The 12,342-nt window shown below is 35.3% G+C and overlaps 1 protein-coding gene across 2 annotated transcripts; it reads right to left on the bottom strand.

Annotated features, from left to right (window-relative positions):
- Positions 1-363: 363 nt before the first annotated feature.
- On the bottom strand, positions 364-11,923 carry LOC117906907 (DNA topoisomerase 2-binding protein 1-A). 2 transcript variants are annotated; one of them, XM_034820180.1, is made up of 17 exons: positions 11,659-11,921; positions 11,543-11,585; positions 11,285-11,406; positions 11,098-11,205; positions 9,749-9,893; positions 9,480-9,571; positions 7,438-7,531; positions 6,820-7,315; positions 5,932-6,074; positions 5,396-5,751; positions 4,796-4,966; positions 4,138-4,428; positions 3,567-3,986; positions 3,434-3,478; positions 3,272-3,357; positions 1,043-1,133; positions 364-783 (listed from the first exon to the last, which is right to left on the bottom strand). In XM_034820180.1, exons 1-17 carry the CDS (start codon positions 11,836-11,838, stop codon positions 706-708), a joined length of 2,961 nt encoding a protein of 986 aa, XP_034676071.1. In that variant the 5' UTR covers positions 11,839-11,921; the 3' UTR covers positions 364-705. The 2 variants fall into 2 exon arrangements, with proteins under 2 accessions (XP_034676071.1, XP_034676073.1); XM_034820182.1 differs by lacking the exons at positions 364-783; positions 1,043-1,133 and adding an exon at positions 1,261-3,191 and having other exon boundaries at positions 11,659-11,923.
- Between the last annotated feature and the right edge of the window lie 419 nt (positions 11,924-12,342).

Below are 12,342 nucleotides of genomic sequence, written 5' to 3'. Positions count from 1 at the left end.
TGGTCACAATCTGAAATTTATGGACCACAAATGGCTACCATTGAGTGGCCAAGAGTGGATATGTTTACTTCTTGTAACTGCCAAACATATGGTACCGGATGGCTTCTGAAAATACTACTAGGACCGTATTATTTATCCACAATAAGAGTCTGACAAGAAAATCAATATAGAAATGTTATTTTTGAGCTAAGACCATACATACAAAATATGATTTATTGGAAATATCCTCAAAACTAAAACCCCCATGGTGCAATTTGTTAGGATACTATTGGCAACTAAAATTTGGATATCCATTTTGTTAACACATGCATGCATATTGGAGAAATTAAACTATATTACAGAACACCAAGCTCTAGACATAGAGATTACAAAAAATGAAATGATTTTTATGGCTTCCTTCTGAAGAGATTGCTTCAAGATACAAATTACAATTAGCAAAACACATGTATGCCCAACCGATAGAGGTGGAACTGTTGCCTCATCTCGCCATACTAACCCTTTTAAGTAACTTATCATGGCAAAGAACTTTAGAAAAAGGTAAAACAAGAACAGCATACCCATCTGTCACCTGAATGTCATTCCAGATCTCAAACTGCCCCCATGCATATTACAAAAGGAGGGCATATTACACAGAAATATGTTTCACTAGCTTTGCTGGTACTGTTATCTTTTCCTTTACCCTTTCCTAATCTCTGTAATGGAACTTCAACACATGCTACTTCTGGTTCGAACTCTGTCTATTATCATTTGCCGACCAGATAAGTCTTCTTCATAGCCAACGACCTGCATTGGCAACATAGAGCACATTATTAACACATAAATTTAAGCAGCGATCAGATGGTTTGGAATTTGAGATAACCTTTATACATGTCAAAAGGGAAATGGTTTAGATCCAAAAAGACAAAGCACATACCACTTCTATTTTCTTCTTGAGTCAGTTATTTTTTACACAGCCAATGATGGGCTTGAAGTCATCAAATAATCACTCAAAACATTATATCATGAAAAATAAGCAATAACACCAAATGAGTAGAGCTGAAACCTGAGACTCTGTTTGTGTTTCACTAAAGCCATCATAAGTGCTTGCCTTGACATCTCCAGGAGGATTGCAAATATCATCTTTTTTCTCAATCCTGAAACATGTAAGTTCATAAACTAAGCTGAAAAAAAATGAGAACCACAAGCACAAATATGCCTAAAAGGTTCATATTTCTTTTATGATAGCTTGGCGCATAAATCTAGTTGCAATCAACTATGAGATTTTTTTTTTTCATTTAAAAAGATGCTGTTACAGAACTGCCTGCTTTCAGAGTAGGAAAGGGCATGGGATCTTTGTTTGAACTTGTGCCTGTAACTTTGCGGCATGGGGTCTTTGTTTGAAGTTGCTAAGATCCTTTTGTATCAACAAACAAGTTAAAATAAAGAAAAAAGCAAAAGGGAAAGGAACTACGAAAAAAGAAAACCAATCATGGTAAAAATATAAATTTTGTCATATTATCCTTACAAATCTCAATCTCCCTCCAAGTGACTTGCAAAGTGGATGACCATCTAACTTCCCAAGATCTAGTACATATACAATGTCATTGTCTCAAACACTAGGAAAAAAAGATGACTGATTTTTTAGAACAGTTCATTTAGAAAACATCTTTGAATAGGAACTTCATTCATCCCTAACTATCATTTTTGTGGTAGGCTTTGTCCTGTTAAAAGCCTGATCTTGGTCACCAACAAGAGAGCAGTCCAAGATTAGTTTTCTTCTAAAAAGCTTTCCAAGTATCAAAACTTCTCTCTATTGAGGATAATAGGAAATATTTAGTTATGGAAATTACAACTACATTGTCAATGGATTCAGTAGTTTTCTTGTAAAAATATTAAAATAAGCAATCCATGAGTATTGGCTTCATTATACATGACAAATGATTATATATTACAATTGCTAAAAGGCTTAAACAATTAAATAAGTACACAGTGTCATTACTAATAATACAGATTTTAAAACAAATAGGGTAAATTAGAAAAATCAATCTTACATTTTCACCTGTCTCAATATAGTCCCTAATCTTTTTTTTCTTTCGAAGCAATGCACACCCAAAACTATACTTAAATATCAAATAGACTCTTTGACTCTGGATCAGAAATTGACATGAGTTTTTATATTATATATTTCAATATGTCTAATTTGTCTATGTACTTATCACATAGATTTCCCCATCTATTTTTCATGGAAATTATTAATAGGACTTATTTGACATTTAGGGCTGACATCGTTTCAAAAGAAATAGGGACTAAATTGAGACACGGATGAAAGTTTAGGGATGATTTTTGTAATTTACCCAAACAAATATTACCAAATTTGGAACTATAAAGCAGATCTCCAGCGAATTACCCGGTCTAACGATGAAGGATAAAACAGACACCCTTTACATGGACTTAGAAGTGACAGGTGCACTAGCTGATAAGTATGTAATATAATAACAGCAAACTACTATCATGAGTTGTTCATAAGGTAAATGAGATGGCCTTTAGTTTCAAGCAGAGATAGTTGTTAAAACTTTGTCAGAGCCATGAACAAAATTACAGTCAAAACACAAGGAGGCCACTTTTTGAACACCATGAAGAATAGAAAGGCCATGGGCTCTTGCTGGTTCAATTAAGTGGATCCTGGGATGGGTGAGGTGGATGCACTTCGTAACCAAGTACAAAGGCCGCTTGTTTTAATACCTATCAAGAACTGAAAGACAACTATCCAGCGCTGGTCTAGCTAGTGGGTCCTAGGAGAGGTGAGATGGATAGAATCTTAGCCTTTTAGCGTTTGTGCATAAAGTGACTGCTCCCAGTACTCAAGCCTGCCAATCACACTTCACAGCCTGAGACTTTTATCACTGCAATGATTAACACCATCACCATATGAAATTTCAGAATGCTCCAATACAATTATTTTACCAATCTTGCTCATGCTCCCAATTATTGATAAATTTTTTTTTATCAGATATCTAGATCAATATATTGACCAATTAAATTTCAGAATGCTCCACTTCAAGTAATTTACCAATTCTTTCACTATTTCCTTGCTCACATTCTCAATGAAGATATTTAGGTTTTTATACTGACCAATTTAAATGAATTTGCCAAGCTAGACATCCTTGGGTCAACAATTGCAAAACTACACAGATACCAAATTTCTGAATAACCTGTTTGGCCAACAAATCAGCACTAAAGCACTCATTCATATTAATGGAACTCAATTATGATAACCAGGAAAAGAGATCACCTGTTTAACCAGTGCTTAGATAAGTCAAAAGATGAATGAGAATCTGCATGATCTTGACCAAGGGGTGAACAATCAGATGAGAAAAGCTGTTCTATTGTCAAGGATTCAAACCAATGCAAGTATTAACACAATATGATATGACAAAAAATGATGCAAGGATACATGTTTTTCACACCCAGTCCTCCCTGGTGATTTGAGATCATGAATCTTGTACCAGAGACAGAATAAAAGTTAGTCAAGAGATAAACCAGAGCACAAAAAAAATAAAGCAGATCAAGAATTTTCAATATTTCACCTTACTAGTTTGCTCTAACAAATCCTCAATAGCAGCAGCAACATCAGGAACAACATGAGAAGTTTCTTCGGTAACTGCAGTGATGGTGGTTCCAGAAGAGTTCATCTTGCTGATAAAATCCATGTCTTGTGCTCCAGAAGGAGGCACAGTCTTTTGACTCTCATCTTCCAAAAGCCTTGCTCTTTTTGTGTGAACACTGGAATGTCTTGCCTCTTCATTAAATCTGTCACTTCTATTACAAATAGATTGAGTTGGTATGTCCCCAAGGTCATGAGATTGAGTTGGTAACTGGGAACCCTTGTCAGCAGATATCATTTGAGCAGCTTGTGTAGGATACTGGCTCATAATGCATAATCCTGCTTGCCGGTCATGAGCAGTAATTTCTTTTGGACAAAATGAGTCCACATAAACAACTCCGTTCTGTGATATGGCATGCAGCTATAATTCAACATCTTATATCTTCCAAGAAGCAGTATTGAATGGAGGAATAACATGCAAAGAACTCACTAAAAATAAACACACATGTAGCAGAGGAGGGGGAGAGAGAGAGAGAGAGATAACAGGGTTATACCTGCTTGATGCACTCATAAATCCATTCAGATGTAACTGATTCTATTCCCCATTTACAAGCAGCCTCATATTTTGGGCCCCCAGTGAACTTACATAGCAAATGGGTGACCTTTTTAGTCAGTTTCTCCACAAATTTAGCTCCAAGAACAAAGCACAAGTTTCTTAACAGCAATCTATCTTTCTCTTCATACTGTGAAACACAGAAGCGAAGCTTTTCAAATCCAGGTAAAGGGATCTGGCAGGGAAGGGGAGAATAAAGAATGTGACTGCTGACGTCCAGCAAGCATCCATCCTTCAAGAGCAATGTTCTAATTAATTAGCTATTTTCATTAAGATACATTTCACAGAAGTCCAAACAAACAAGATTCAACTTTAGGTACCAATTTTGCAGAATAACATGACTCTTAACAGATAATGCAACAAATAGAAACTCCACATCCAACCAAAAAGTACTCTTTGGTGTTAGTAGGGGACCTTATACCTTACTGTAATGATCAAATACTGTCTTAAAGATTCCCATAAGCTAAACTTTTGCTTATAAATTGATCTTATTTACCATAAGAAAATTTAAAAAAAAACAAAAACAAAACAAAACAAAATAAAAGAAAATAGAATATTTAAAAGAAAAGAAAATGTGTTTTTGGATCTGTCCAGTATACCTCTAAACAAGATCGAATCCAGTGACTGGACACATGAGTAGTTTGAGAGGCATTGACAGACTTGGGTAGCAAAGCACCATGACATTCAACAACGAAGTGCACATTCTGTTTGCACCAATCATCCACTACATCTCCTCCCCCTTGATTTACCCACTGAACAATTTCAGCTCTCTGGACAGAAAAAGAAATCCAAACTGATGATTAAGCAGATTTGAAAGCAAATTGAGGATATATAATTCAAATACTTAAAGAAGGAAGATATAAAAGAAGCCAAAACCAAAAAGTCTCAATAAAAAAAAATCACTAACAAAAACAAATGTCTGTTCCAGGATATTTCTCAGTAATCAATTGAAGGCTGCACAGGTCAAACCACCAGATATCGAAATTCTACATGCCTATTAACTTGCTGCAATTTCCTATCTAATTCTAGACAATCAATACACTTTAATTGACCTTTTGAAGGTTCAATTGGCAATAGACATAGTAAGATTGTAATATCTATTAATGTTTCAGCTAAATCCTCAATACAATTGACATCAATGAAGCTGAGATGATTAGTGATATAATTAACAAGCAAACAACAACAGAGAAAAAACTCACTCTATCTTCAGGAAAAGAATGTGAAAAGCGAAACTGCTTCCCCTTAAACACTCTTGATTCCTTCCCATCCTTAACATTTAGAGTGTTGGAATATTGCTCCATCTTCTGTTGAGTCTTCTTATATTTATCATTTATAGAAGGCATGCTTTGCTGAGCAGACCTCGCTGTTTCTTCTAGAAAGTTGTCCCAATTCACGTTAACTTCCGGAATTCTTTGCTTGCTTTTCTCCAATAACATTCTAGATCCAGTGTTCATGCTTCCCAGTGACTGGTCAGCTGGCATGCTGGATGCAACTGTAGAGCTTTTCCCCTGGTTTATAATGCCTACCACTGCTCCTTTGTTCAAGCAAGCAGAATCTATACAAATAGAACATACAACAAAACATACCAAAAAACCTTGTTAAACAGAAAACAGCTAAAACTTATAGACCATGAGTGGCAACACAGATCCATGAAACTGATGAGGAAAAAGAACATAGGCAAAAATGTCAGCATGATAAAAATTAAAAGCCAACTGATAGTTCTGTTATAACAAACCTTTTGGAAGGAGCAAATCATGAGCAATATGCCTCCGAAGTACAGAAACTTCTTTCTTTTCATGATCACAATCTTCAAGCCAGATTGTCCTTACCACAGAAATGACACCTGTAGCTGCAAGGCCCCTTACAACCTTTTTTTCACTGGAACATTAATTTCAGCATGTGAATCACAAGCACAGTTATTTCTATTGGATGGTAAGTTATACCCAACTAGATACTGATCTCTGTAAGCTTTTGACACAAACATATTAAGCCACTAAACCCACTAGCTGGGATTAGTAAAACAATACTGCCAAACAGTCTGAAATTAAAGACAAACAAAGAAGGTTAAAAAAAAAACCCATAGAATCATATAATTTTGCCCATAATACTAGAAGATAAACCAAGTATCAACCTTTCAATTTCTTGATAGGTAGCATTTTTTCCTATTGGGAACCAAATCTAGAACCTTCTACACACCCAACCTAACCCCTTTCAATTTATAGCTTTTTTTCTTCTACATCTAACTGATAATACCAATTTCAATTCATATTGCTAAATTACTAACTATTTAACTCATTTACTTGAGCACACTCAACTAGCAAGCTAAGTAATGCCGCAATGCACATTTAGGAACCATCCTCTCATATGGATATCTTTCGGTTGAGAGGGAGATTGAACTTCAATCAAATATCAATTGAAGAAACCGACACATAGCTTAGAATATAAGATAAAAAGTTAAAGCCTGTAAATAACTTCATAAATTCCAAATATGCAGAAACTGGAAACTGGAAATTTCACCCAGCAGAAAAAGGAGAAATACTTTCCCATGCTCAGCAGGTTATGACAAAGAAAACTATTAAATCAATTCATAAGTATGTTTTTGAATCAAGCTAGAAATACTTACACTTCTGAAGGAGTTCCAACAACTATGTGACTCAATTTTTCATTGAATGACATATACCGGGAGCCCCCACCTCTGCGCACCATATTTACTAGCTTACGCATTTCAGAGGCTTCAAAACCAACAAGTAAAATTCTGCAATCTGATAAGTACAAGTCACTGTCCTCAGTTTGAGAATCATCAGCAACAAGCCCATCTAACTTGTTTTCATCCTTATCCTGCATGGCAGGCTCTCTGGTTTCCCCCTCTTTGATAAAAATAGGAGCATCCAAAAACGTAGAACATGTGTTCTGAGAAAGAGTCGCTTCTAGATCTGGATCTCCAATCCCACTACATGGAACAGCTTGCAAGATTGAATCTGCAGCCAATGAAGATGAGGCAGATTGGAAATTTACATTACTCTTGTCTTGGCTTTGTGACGCTGTCAAATGTGTCCTTACAGAGTTGATTGAAGATGCAGAACCACCCTGAACAGTATAGGACTCCTCATTAACACATGCTAATCATCAAAAAGATGAGTTAAGGTCAGATACAGTATTTAGCATTCTCCAAAAGAAAGAACTTAATAAGTTATAAATTCAAATAGTAACAGAACTTACAGCATAATCCATAAAAGATTACCTTTTCTAGCAATAGATTGATCAAACCATTTCCGAGTAACAATATGGATATGGCCCCATCTTCGGGCAACCTTGTATTTGTCACCTTCAGGAGCTTATGAACAGTCAAGGACACAAATGTTTATAAACTGAAAAATGTTCACAAATTAAAAAACTTTAAAATGTAACAGGAATTCATATTATATGAAACAGATACAGAAGGGTCATGTGTTTGCCCCAACATGTAGTGTAAAATTCATCAACGAAATAAATGGCATCACAATTAAATAATAAATTCAATTGAAGACAAGGGATCCAACAATCTGTTTACTCGCTCTTGGTGTTGTGAGGTTGAGTGAAGAAGTTTGTTCTTAGAGCGTTGTATTATGAAACTCTACAAACAAATGAGTAACTAATAGAAGACTATATTCTTTTTTTCTCCTCTTTTTCAAATATGAAAATAAGATGAGCTATCATAAACCATCTTGATAAAGAAATCTGTCAAATAGCAATCATGAAACAAAAAGTTTCATATTTTGATTCCAATAAAGATATCTTGTTAGGAAAATAATGATATTTTATAAACAAGGCGCCAAAGAAATAGCGCACCAAAGTACACAAGATGCTTTGCAATGATGATATAATACTCTTCAAAAGTTAAAAAATAAAATTGCAAGATTCCAATTCCACAAAGATCAAAGGAAATTTCATAAGAGATTGGAAATACTTCAAAAAATGTATCAAAAGAAATAGCAATACGTATCTATTATAAACAGGATAAGATCCCTCATAGTCTATGCACAATTACATTGATTCCACTCACAATTTTAATTTAGGTTGGCTATTATGGGTATAGGTTCAACTATATAGGATAGAACTTGGGTTTAGACTACCAAAGCTAAAATTATCATAAAACAATGGTCATTGGTGCAGTCTCTCTATCATTTTGAGTATTATTTGTTCCTTAAAGGAAACAAGAGAAACTCTAGTACAAGAAAAGTTATGTAAAGGAATGATGTGTTAACCTTCAAGCTAAACCCAACCAGGAAGGTTAGAGAACAACAGGACACCAACAACACCAACTTAAGTCCTAAATAACCCAACTACCAGGGATTTCAAATTTTTATGGATGAATTAGTAGAGCATCTGTACAATGAGATGGGGATGAATGTATAGCATGCTACCACACAATGACTATGATGCACAACCAAAGGACCATAGAACCATTTAAGGCGCAAAACTTATTTGGGTATAGATGGTATATCTTTATTCTCTGTGATATTGACCACATTTCCAATCCCTATTTGCATTTCAGTGGGTTGGACTGGTATGAGAAGTTATGGGAACGAGAATATTACAGCATCTCTAATCTGTGAATTTTATGGAACACAAGCATATAAAATGATTTAGATTGATAAGTCAAAGATTCTTATGAGTTTTTTGACCAATTTTCTGCAATTTCTGGCAAGAACAGTTTGAAATCCACGAACTATGGTACTAACAACTCAAGATCTGAAAGATATACTTTGACTTCTATTTTATATATAAGAGAGAGAGAGAGAGAGAGAGCTGGGGATGGGGATGGCAGGAGGCAGATTGAATCTTTTGACCAATTTTCTGCACTTTCCCGCAAGACAGCTTGAAATCCATAAGCAATGGTGCTTAAGACTCAAAGCCCAAAGATTGACTTGGACTGCTATTAAATCCACAAAGGATTTAGACACAGACCTACTACAAAGAATTGAAATCCATACCAAAAAAGATCTTAGACTGAGTTGATTCTAGAAATAGCAAATTGGAACAATAACCTAATGGTAAACAAAAATATGACTTCTCTTTTACAACCAAAACTGCACCTGCATCCAATTGCATCATCAGTTCTATGATTTAACTAAAATATGACTTTAGAGCAGACTGAAGAAACATTGCATAGGGAAGTCCAACCAATGCAAATAATTCTTCATTGTGTTGTGATGCACACTAAAATAAGGTGAGATTATGAATAAAAATTCACACATCAATCAAAATGGAATCCTTCTGGTAAGGAAATCATGTACAGGATATATCAGTTATTAAATGTGTGCAATTCCTGGTAAGGTCAGCAGAATATTTTCCCCCATTTTGTTTGATAAGAATTTCCATCTCCTTGCGTTCATCTGACAGAAACAAGAACATTATACTCAGAAAACAATTTTAACTTGAAACAAATATTACAAGTCACCAGAATTCAGTAACATAAAAAATAAAAAACTATTTATGCAAACCTGCTGCACTTCTGGTTATGCAAATAATAACAATATGCACAGTAAATAAATGCTATTTAACTTGCAAACCTGCTGGAATTTTAGTAACACAAATTGTCAATCCAGAAAAGGGAAGAACCCTGTATGACTCCTGAGGAACCACACGGTGCTCAGTCCAGCATTGATGTAACCAATTGATAGTAACAATTGGTTTCTTGAGAATGTTAGAAGCCCACTGCAAGAAGACAAATAGTAAGAGAATCAGACATGATATCCTGAAGAAGCAGGTGATAGTAAAAAGGGAAAAAAGAGAAAAAAAAAAAAAGAATATCTACTTGGTCAACAACACCAAACACGATCATCAGTAAGAAACAAAACAAAAGTTTCACACCCTTTCAAGAGAATAAAGAAACTCCTGGTGGTATAGGATACTCCACAAAGGGCATCTAAAATGGCATATAATGCTGGAGCCCTTCAAAATTATCACAAGTTATATAATTAACCCCTTCTGTGACTCAAGTACATCACAAAGTCAAGGCTTAAGATCTGGTACAAGTTGACCTGACATTTCAGTTTAACATTTCTATAAGGTTAAATTATTGCCAATTATTTAATGGAATACAAGACCCCTTTTAGAACTAACTAACTCACTAAGGACTCCAGTAGCTGACCTTGAGCACTTGAAATTTAAGGCTTTTCTGAGTTCTACACAAACCAGGGATGCAAACTGTCAATCCAGCATTTTCACAGATATTAGGCCTATTAATCTACCAATGGCACCTAGGAAAGGCTTATTGTCACTAAATATTGGATCAAATATTCAATATTAGGAATATCAAGTTTTGTGTGATAGGATTAACTAGGACGTGGGAATCCTAAGTGGCTTCATAGGAGAGTAAAACAGTCGTTAATGGGATATGAAAATAAACACCGTAACAAGCCAACACCCTTAGTTTGCAGGACCAATTGTTATGTAAGATGCAATTATTGCTTTCTGAAGCTCCACTTCTAACACGTTGTTCTTACAGCATACAAGGATTTTCCTAGACTTGCCTTTCAAAACCTAGCCCCTAGAGATTTGAATATTAGGGATGATATCCTTTAATTAGTAGTAACTCCCTGGGCTCCCTCTCTATTTGCTTAAGTTAACCCCACTTTCAGATTGAAGTTCATCTCAAACTCAGAATTCATGACTGAGATAGAAACCAATAAAAAGAAGTATGACCAGGTATTCCTTCCAACAATAAATAGGAGAACATCAACAAAGAAATATAAAAGCAAAGTATTTCATAGAACTCTCGCTCAAAATGAGGTTCATCACACACACACACACACACGAAAGAGGAGAGAGGAGAAAATATGAAAAGGGATGGAATTGCCGTACCCTCTCATTTTAAAAATAAATTTAAAATACATTTATATGTAAGAAACCTGAAGACCTTGTACTTTGCAGCCAAAACGTTCTTCACAATCACAAAGCTCACATCGGAAGATGCTTTAGTATGCAAAACACCTCCCATTGCAGTCACCAACTTCCCAATCTTAACCTATAATACATTCACAATAATAAGAATCGAAAGCAAGAAGAAAGCCAAAGAATTATCCAGCTTACAACACGCACGATACCTTCTCATCCATGTCAAAACCAGACGCGAGGACTTTAACCCCATCCATCGCAAGGCAACAAGTGAACCCTTGTTTCGGAAGAGGCCTGTGTTCCTTTGCACATGAAAGCACGCATTGTGGCCCTGCGAAATTAGAAATGCGTATCAATTTTCTTAAACTCGCAACAATTTCACAAAATCAAAGACATAATCGCCAAAAATAGCACGGTTACATTAAAAAAACAAGATGAAAGAAACCACCAAGATTCAAAATCCTTACCGAGCAAATTACAACCCTTAGCCCTAAGATCCTCAAATTTCTCCTGAAATAATAGAACTGTGCGTGAGAAACTAAAATGAAATTCAAAAGAAATTAAATTCAAATTGCGTAATTACGTGATCGGAAGATGAGATAATGTGGTAATCGTTAGGGCCGTTCCTCGAAGGATCGCAGCAGAGGAAAACATCGGCGCCGTTAAGCTTGAGAGCGTCGTGAAGCGAATCAAAGAGTTCCGGCGGGACCAGGTTCCGCGACATGAACACATTCGCGCCCTTTAACGATTTCGCCATCATCATCGTGATTACATCAGAGAGAGATGGATGAAACTAGGGTTAGGGTTCGAAGTCTGGAGTGAGCTGGGAGTTTTGAATTTGGAGATAAATAATGGCGGGAAGGTTAAATGGTCGTTCCCCATTTATTGGCCTCCGGAGCTTCGCTGAATGATTTTTATTTTTTATTTTCCCATTTTATCTTATTTTATTTTATTTTATTTTATTTTATTTCTTAATGACATGATTTTTTTTCTTTTTAATTAGGGATATAAGAACACGTCCGGGTAACCTTTTAAAGTATTTAACAGCATTTATATAGACTGACTTGAGAAAAAGTGGAAAACACCCAGGATCTCCAAAATTCCTTTTCAATATAAGAAATTCAAGAATTTTTTTCTTTCACAAAACAATTTACGAGAAAAGTTTAAGATATAATTTTACGTGAGCTTGTTGATGATAGATAATTATTTCAAAAGCTATCAATTTTATTTACAACACGAAAAAAAAAATTCATGAAATTAAACAAAC

This window comes from Vitis riparia, chromosome 18 (assembly GCF_004353265.1).
Source record: "Vitis riparia cultivar Riparia Gloire de Montpellier isolate 1030 chromosome 18, EGFV_Vit.rip_1.0, whole genome shotgun sequence".
NCBI classification, from domain to species: Eukaryota; Viridiplantae; Streptophyta; class Magnoliopsida; order Vitales; family Vitaceae; genus Vitis; species Vitis riparia.
The sequence above is the reverse complement of the archived record's forward strand: the minus strand, read 5'-3'. Positions and strand labels throughout refer to the sequence as shown.

What these genes read in the sequence shown, in the direction of transcription:
- LOC117906907 (XM_034820180.1), bottom strand. Translation starts at nt 11,838, where the DNA reads ATGATGATGGCGAAATCGTTAAAGGGCGCGAATGTGTTCATGTCGCGG. An exon ending in GTTTTGACATGGATGAGAAG is followed by an intron (nt 11,206 to 11,284) that starts GTATCGTGCGTG and finishes AATGTATTATAG; the next exon opens with GTTAAGATTGGGAAGTTGGT. An exon ending in GCACACATTTAATAACTGAT is followed by an intron (nt 7,532 to 9,479) that starts ATATCCTGTACA and finishes GACTGTTCATAA; the next exon opens with GCTCCTGAAGGTGACAAATA.